The sequence below is a fragment of the Pygoscelis adeliae genome, unplaced genomic scaffold (assembly GCF_000699105.1).
Source record: "Pygoscelis adeliae isolate BGI_AS28 unplaced genomic scaffold, ASM69910v1 Scaffold66, whole genome shotgun sequence".
Taxonomy (NCBI): domain Eukaryota; kingdom Metazoa; phylum Chordata; class Aves; order Sphenisciformes; family Spheniscidae; genus Pygoscelis; species Pygoscelis adeliae.
The window spans coordinates 1,407,564-1,416,334 of record NW_008825167.1 but is presented as its reverse complement, the minus strand read 5'-3'; the positions used below and the strand labels follow the sequence as shown (position 1 = coordinate 1,416,334).

Genomic DNA, 8,771 nt, shown 5'->3' with positions numbered 1-8,771 from the left:
TGTAGTAGACACCAACCACAAGGTTCCCTTTGTTGCCTCAGCCTCTATTTCCTGCTCGTGGCTATTCTTCAGAGACAGCTCTTCACACTCTATCCATTTCTTGAGGTAGAGGGCAACCCCTCCACCCCTCCTTCCTTGCCTGTCCCTTCTGAACAGCCTGTAGCCATCGATAACTGCCCCCCAGTCATGGGATTTGTCCCACCAAGTTTCAGTAATGGCAACTAGGCCGTAGCTTTCTAGCAGCACGGTGGCTTCCAATTCCTCCTGTTTGTTGCCCATGCTGCATGCATTGGTGTAGAGGCACTTCAGCTGGGCTGTCAGCCATGTCACCTTCTTAGAGGAACGCCCCTTAGTTCCTTTGAGGTATTTCACTGGTGTTTCCTTCTTGGCTCCTATTACCTCAGGGGGCCCTGGCTCATCTCCGTAAGACTTCAAGTGTGCTGCAGCGTAGCCAGCACGGCTCAGAGCAACAGGCTGACGGCCCTCGCTAGCACCCTGTCCCTCTGACCTTGGTGTGTCATCCCGCAGCTTGTCATGTGCAAGCCTGACACTATCCCCTTCCCCCTTCAAGTCTAGTTTATAGCGCTGTCAACGAGCCCTGCTAGCTTGTGAGCAAAGACCCTCTTCCCCCTTTGAGAAAGGTGAATCCCATCTGATGCCAGCAGGCCTGGTGCCATGTAGGCCATCCCATTATTGAAAAAACCCAAATTGTGGCAGTGACACCAGCCGCAGAGCCATGTATTAATAGACTGGGTCCGTCTGTTTCTTCCAATATCACTGCCCACAGCTGGAAGGAGAGAGGAAAAAATAACCTGTGCTCCAGATTCCCTTACCAACCATCTCAAGGCCCTGAAGTCTCTTTTGATTGCCCTTGGACTACGCATTGTGGCTTCATCACCACCCAGATGGAAGAGCAGTCATGGGTAATAGTCTGAGGGCCATACCAGGCTAGGAAGTTTCCTAGTGGTGTCCTTAACCCGGGCCCCAGGGAGGCAGCAGACTTCCCTTAGAGGAGGGTCTGTCCGGCATATTGGACCCTCCATTCCCCTCAGAAGGGAGTTGCCTACAACTATAACCCATCTTTTCTTCCTTGTGGAGGTGGTTGTGACACAGGGGGTAGGCCTTTCTGACCTTGGCCACACCTCTGGTGTAGATGAACCGTCATCCACATCACCCATTGGCTGACCTTCCACATCCAGAGCCTCATACCTGTTGTACAGAGGCACATGGGAAGGCGAGGTGGGCAAGGAGGGGGTTCGCCTGCTGCCCCGAGCATGGACGTGCCTCCATGATAACATCATGTTTTCAGTCAGAATTGCTGTGACTTCTGCTGATGCATGAATACTTTAATTGTGAAATTTCAAACTTGAAGCCAGATTATTTTTTATTTTAGGTATATAATTACAGCGGCATGTAGGTAACTGAGTAATGGGGAAAAAAAATCCGTTTTAAGAACACAGCCTGAAGAAAAGTAGTACAACTACTACAGTGATATTGTAACCTTTTTTTATATAAAGCCAAACATTTAAAGGAGGAACAGTCATCCACATAGAATATAAATCCTAGTAATTATTCTTATTTGCATGTTTTCCTGTTGACTCCAATGCTTGCAGTCACATGTTTCAGTGTTATCAACAGAATAGGTAGTTACCTGAGTATGTGTAACAGGCTTTTTTCAAATCTGAAGTGATGCTTTAGCTATGTGGAACAAGCAACATTATCAGGCTATTGAGAAAATAATTTGTTAAAAAATGAAGTTGTTATTAAATGTGTTTCTCTGAATTAACATTTTCAAGACCATTTTGATGCAATTTCCGGAATACACTAAGAAGTTAGTTTCTTTAAGCTTTTTGAATACTGCTGTATGCCTAGAACCAGTGAAAAATCAATGTGATTTTATAAAAGTTAAAGTAATTTGGTGCATATACCCAAAAATTGTTTTTTGATAATCTTCCAGACTAAAGCTTTCTCTACAGGACATGTAGCTGAAGTTATATAAAGCACACTGTCATTTTGTCTTATAGCTTACAACTGAAAGCCAAGTTTTAGTAGTTTCTTGAAAACCTTTCCTTTACAATTAAAAGAAAAAAGAAATGCAGTCTCCTCAAAATGAAAAAAAAAAAAAATTTCCAAGTATACAGTTTTTGTTTGGGTTTTACTTGTTTTGTCTTTTTTTTAAATTTATGATCTTTTACCCACCTTTCAATTTTGGATTCTTCAGTAATGGCTTTCTTTGTAGTGCTCTACTAATCCCAGAGTTGTTGAGATCCTGTCCTTTTCTCAATTTAAATGAGGCTGATTAGAAATGCTCAGTTATTGTTTTTCTCAAATTAATACTAATATTGTGATTCACTGCATTAGGTTATTGTATTTTTGAGAAGTCGCATTCATTGTTGTTCAGAGTTCTAAACTAGTATTTTCCTGCTAAGTTAAGAATATATTTTTCTGTCCTGAGAAAGCCTTTACTTTTTAGAAGAAATGTTCCAAAAAATCTCTAGCTTACTGCTTTTGTTTTACTATTGCATACCAGTTTACCACATGGTAAACTAAAATGTTTTCACTTTAAATAACAAAACCTGCAATATGGGTAGCTCCCACTCCAGTTAAAACAAATTAATAATCCCATTCTGGGAAAAAGGAAGGCAGGGGGGGATGTTCTGCATTATTCTCAATCCAGAGAACTGTATTGACTATCAAGTTTTACTTACCTGATTTAGTATTTGTTGAGATATATATAATCAGCCTGAAAACATTCAACTTTTTTTTTTAGAAACAAGGATATTTCTTGCAAAAATGCCAATGCTATACTAGAACAATTTAATGTAGGTTAATATTAATCAAGTCAATAAATACCTTGAGAGAAGAAAGAAATGTGCTCGTTTAGCACAAAAAACTGAACAGGAATAAAGTATGAAAGATCTTAAACTGCTAAATTATTTCACTTTTAGCATTGAAGACACAAATAGTGTATGGTTTTTAATACTAATACTCTGTCAAGAAACTAGTAATTGATAATTTGATCACTGCGCCATATTTCTCTTGTGTGTGTGCATATATAGAGAGATACCTTCTATCCATTGTAGGAAACATTTTGTACATGGTAGCAATGAAGCTAAGATCACGACTGAAGTTTATCTTATTCTCATTGCATTATGGCTGCTTCTGAACAGTATTTCTAAGTGGTTGACAAAAGCTGTGCTTGTAGCTCACTTACACTCTGTACCGAACGTGATGCACGTCTCCAGAGCTGTGGGAGTCATCCCTTGCACATAAGTCACGTGCAAGGTACTGTGCTGTTGCTGTTCGTAGTAGTGCTTCTCCTCTTCGCTTGTCCCCTCTCTGTAAGGAAGCCTAGTGACATATCATACTGTTGCTCATGGTATTATGAAAGGTACGCAATAGAAGACACACATAAAAAAATTTAGCTGCATAGCTATGCCAAAACCTCACGCTACCCGGTAACTGCAGTAAGGCAAATTAAAATAAATCGTGTTTCTAGCCCAATCTGGCAAAAAAATTCTTACCTCCAAGTCTCTAGTGTTCTTTTTGTCTACAATTTAAAGGTTTTTATTTAATATAGCATAATCAGCAAACCTATTGTTGGTACTTAGATTCTTTTGTAGTACAGTTTGTTAGGTAAAATTCAACTGTTGGGGTTTAAGAGGTATAAAGTTGCCAGAAAACAGTTCTCTGGAGGGATGAAAGTGGAGGAGGGAGTAAGGAAAAGTCCTTTTTTGGTTTGGTACTGTACTGCATTAAAACAAATGTTTTTCTGAAATATTTTACCAAAAAAAAGAAAAACCAGCCTAGGTACAGCATAGCAAGTCTCCCACTGTTTGGTTTTGAGAAGAAATTCAGTTCTAAGCTAAACAGTTCTGCAGTGTAGTTTTTCAACTAAACAGGCTATTTATACAAGGCCTGCTATTTTAATCAAAAATTTCTGTTGATTTCTGGTACTAGAAGTGAGTTCTTCATATTCCCTTCTTATTCCTAGTAAATTTATTTAGGTTTTGATGTGTCTTACGGTTAGCAGATACATAAGAATCCGCATATTGCTGGAGATAGCATAATACTGTCTTTCAGGAATATGGCCAGCATATCTATGTAAACAATGTCCTCCAAATATCTTTAATATAATTTTGGAAATAAGTATGCATTTCAATTCTTAGTAGTGTAGAACAGTTTTGAACTTAGACTGTGTTTTTCTAAGAGGGCAGAGTAATTTAAACCCACAAGTACTATTTTTAGCACCTGTGAAAGTACATGGACAAGACTAAGTTTAGTGCTTTCATGGTAGTATAATACAAACAGTCTTCCAGGTTCTTGGCTCTGTTCCTTGCTTTCTCAGCAGGAGGTGGAGAAGAAAAGGAACAATTCAAGGTGACCCATGTAATTACTAAAACCCTGTTAAAATTTCCTCCCATTGCCTCTAGGGAGGTATGTAGTGACGAAGTGTCATGTGAAGGAGGCTATCAGTACGAGCCTTAGCACCTGAATACTTCCATTTTGTTTCCTAAGAAATAAAGCTTGTACAGGTCTGCTGTCTTTTTCTTGTCAGGCTTCCAGAGCCCAACACCTGCCTTCCCTCCCTCAATTTTTGAAGCTTTTGGCCAATTTGAGGAAGGGATACTAAAGACAAGAAATTGCTGCAAGGTTTATGAAACTAGTTGGCCAGAGACAAAATAGCGTAAGGTATCTCTCACGAGGAAAAAGCCTGTGCTCATTCCCTTCTTAGATGTCTGAGAAGCCACAGGGGCATTCAGCTGAAAAAGCAGCTGGCAGGAGGCTGTGCTTTCTTGTTCCTGCTACTTGTGCAGGTACTTTTTCCAGCAGTTGACTCTGACTTTATGGAGTGCTCGAGAGTTCCTGAGACTTACTAATGTTAAAACAGAGTTAGCATAGCAGTAACACTTGACAGTTAAAAAGCTGCACTGGATGGAAACTAAGTAGCTTGTCTGTCTTTTTGCCTTTTATCTGAGTATGTTGTTACTCTATGCAGTTGATTGAGTGGAATAAAAAAGTGTCTTTTAAATAATTAACATTGATTTAATGGTCTTACCTTTCTATTTGGCAACGAGAACAAGGGCATCTTAAAATTGCTAGGATGAAAATTCATGTGAAACATACATTAAAAACTAACGTTTTGTTAGCTTTTTATCAGCAGTCTCATTCTTTAGTAACATCCCATGTTGCTATAAAATATGATTTTAGCATAAACTTAAATGGATTTAATTATGCCTCTCATATACTTACTGATGTTCAAGAAAATTGTACATCTCAGATTGGCTGTGGATGTTCAACCTGAAGTTCAACAAAGCCATTCAGACTTAGGAGTCCAGAAGTTAGTCATGCTGCTTTAAAAGCTGTTTCAAAATTTACTAGAAATAAGCTGCTTCAAGAACTTGAGGTTGGTTGTTGTTTTTTTTTTTTTAAATTCTTTATTCTTTCATTTTAGGAGCAAGAGCTTAGTGCTCGAACACAAGCACTTCAAGCTGCCTCAGCCTCATGCTCTTTCCGACCCAATGGATTTGATGACAACGACCCCCCGGGAAGTTGTGGACCGACAGGTGGAGGAGGAGGGGGTGGGTTCAGTACTGTTGGTAGATTAGTCTTTTGACTATGAAGACAACCTGGAATACACTGGTTCCAAAGCAGCCCAGTACTGCTGAGGACAACTATAATATTGAACTTTGTCAGATATTGTACCAAGTTTTGAGACTTCATCCTTGTTTAAAAGCAAATGTTGGGGTTTTTTTGGTTATGTTTTATTTGAAATAAATAAGTGCATAATGGAAAAAAAACTACCTCTTAAAAATTCAGTTGCTTTTATAGTAAGATATGCTTGCCCAAAAGACAGAAAATGGAGATTTTTAAGTAGTTGCTGATGACACTGCATTAAACTGAACAAACGCGCTTACATCAGTTTCTATTGTCCTCATCCACTGAATGAAGAAAGTTCATTTTTTTTACTCTGGCAGTATTGCTTTATGTGGAAATCCTTTCAGATGGGCTAAACTGCATACATATTCTCTCACCCCCACCTTATTTTCAAATCCGGTACCTTTATGGATTTCCAGAGATGATGCAATTTATAATGAAGGCAATAACTTAAATATGACATGATACGGTACTTTCCAGATTAAAAATTATTCAATGTATTTCCAGTGTAAATGTAAAGAAGAAAAAATAATTTATAAATATTTGCTAAGTTGTTTTCCAAAAAAGTGCATGTTCTGTAGGAACAATGTTTTTAAATAGAAATTATTAACTTTGTAGCATTTCTAATTGTTTTGAGGATTTTAAAATTATTTCAGGGAATATATCTGCTGTGTATTGGAAAGGAAAAGATTCTGTATGTGCCTTGCAGAACTGTAACTTAAAACAAACTTTCTGAGGCTGCAGAAACGGGGAAAAATGTGTTAGTAGTCAATTTTTTTTTTGTCAGTATTAGAAATCAGTACATTTATAGAAAGCTATTAGGTTTCCAGAAGTAAAAATCTGGTAGTTTGAAATGCAGTAAGTGTGTTGCCCATTATTTTTTGATAAAAAAATACATACCTAGTGATCTATAACTTTCGTGGCCTGCATTGCTAAGAAAAAGCTGGTCATAAACACTGAGCGATGTTTGTGAAATCACAGAGAGGTTACCTGCATTGATCCTTGCTGAGGATCTCTGCTTCTAAGAGTCCTTTGAAGTTTTGCCTTCTGATTTCGCTTGTAGTGAGAAACTTCTGGTGAGTTCATGTTTTAACTGTCTGCAGAAGACCAAAATGATGCTGTCTACGAAGCGGTGTTTGCTTGCTTGTTAGGCCAGCAGCGGTTGAGGATCTGCTCTTTCAGTCTTGGCAGAAGTAGCAACTTTGGTTTTGATGTGCAGTGAGGATAACAGAAGTAAAGGAGTTACACTCTTGAATCTGGTGATTAATTCTTAACTTGAATAATCTTATAGTGAAGTGTAAATTTATTTAAAGTATTTTTACAAAATTCTGCACTGTTTTACTGTGGTTTTATATTCTACTAGGTGACGAAGTGCATCCTTAAAAAGCATGCAAACCTGGCAGGTGTTAGCTTAACTGTACAAAATAAACAAATTTCTTAGAAAATGCCTTTAAAAAGCATAAAATAAGTTGAGAAAATTAAACCTTGTTCATATGATATCGAATATATGGAGTTTAGTCTGAAAGGTAACTTAGCTTGCAAGCTATTTTTATATTATCACTAAAACTATGCTATTTGCTCTGCTATAGTTTCATACGTTACTGCTCAAGAAAGCTAGAGCAGGTCACTCATTTTTTAGTAGTTTCCAAGCTTTGTTTTGACTGTTTGTAGTACCTCGGCTTTGACCTACGCTTTCATTGCTGTCTCAGTTGTAGGTCTCTGAACCAGGGGTTCAGCTGTGGAAATGTGGAGTGTTACGAGACTAGTGTGAGGAACATACTTATTTCGTTGTGCTTGGACGAGGTTTTCTTGAAAGCTGACTTCGCCTTGAAATTCTGTAACTTTCAGTCTAAGAGGGTTTTTTATTTCCTTTTAGGCTTCTCTGCCAGTTAGCTCTGGTTTTAAAATGTTTTGTAGGACGGGTTAATTTGGCTTTTCTCTCCCAAATTACGAGGACACACTAAAAAGCTGCCTACTGTTTGCATTACAATGGGATTACTTTGTCTCTCTGTATCAATTTACTGTTCATTTTAAAACACTAGTAAGTAGAAGCAGGGGCAAGTGTTTTTACTCTATATGAAATCATAATTTTGTAAAGGTCAGTTTTGGTTTTATGTTCTCACAGTAAAAATACAAATTAGTAGCCTACCTAAAAATAACGTGCCATATGAGTTTTGTATACCTACTGTACTATATTTGTTTCATGAGCTCTTAGAAGGCTTTCTACACCTTTGTTTGCCTGTTCTAAATTAGGTGTTAAATATGGAAATTTTATACGAGAATAATGCCAATAGGGTTGGATCTGCTTAGGTATAAAATGATGGTATGTCTCAAACTGAAAATAACTTCTTTCTTTCCCCTTGTTGACTTCCATTGATGCAGTTACTTTGCGTTTTACAAATAGATTTTAAAATTCAGAATACCTATTTGCAAGTCTGCTTGCTGACCTAATAACTGTCTTAGGCCGATTCATACCTAACTTGGAAGGTTTCAATAAAACTAGTGAAAGTGGAGAAGTATTTCACGCTCTAAAATGTACGCCTTTTTTCATTGTTTACAGTACTGGTGTTGCATGCTCCTATCTTCTGGACATAATATGAGAGAACAATGTACATATGGTACTTCAGTTTCTGTTGCCTGTGAATGAATGCTGGATGGTTTGTTTATTGACCTTTTTGGCTCCATTCTTGATTTGTTTTCTATCTAAGTTGAATCAGTAGAAAGAAACAAAATACATAATACTGTTTCTGAAACTTAGGGGTTTTTGTTGTTTCCTTTCATGAAGGTTACACTATTGTACCAAACTCAAGGATGGTATGTCTTTTAAAATCATATTTCCTTTTAACAAGACAGATTGTGTTTTAGTCTTTGTTTTAATGGTCAGTGGAGTTGTATTAACTTTCTTCCATACAGTTAATTTTGTACAGTTTTTCACGTGGAGCATTACAGTGGATTGTTGTGACTGTCACCCCTGTAACAAGTGATTAAATGCCTACAAGCCCGTTTATCCAGGATGAGGAGAAAAAAGGCTTCTTTGGATAACTAAACAAATTGCACCTTCTGGCTAGCTCTTTTTCCTTCCTTTTTTCCCCCCCCCTTGCTCCCTACTCTGG

The 8,771-nt window shown here is 37.8% G+C and overlaps 1 protein-coding gene across 2 annotated transcripts in view; it reads left to right on the top strand.

Moving 5' to 3' along the window:
- USP38 (ubiquitin specific peptidase 38) overlaps positions 1–8,411 on the top strand; it is a 20,756-nt gene extending 12,345 nt beyond the window's left edge. For both annotated transcript variants that reach the window (XM_009328756.1, XM_009328757.1), the window contains one exon: positions 5,456–8,411. In XM_009328756.1, the coding sequence (XP_009327031.1) occupies positions 5,456–5,617 (162 nt within the window). In that variant the 3' untranslated portion in view covers positions 5,618–8,411. The remainder of the gene's footprint in view (positions 1–5,455) is intronic.
- The last annotated feature ends 360 nt before the right edge of the window (positions 8,412–8,771 follow it).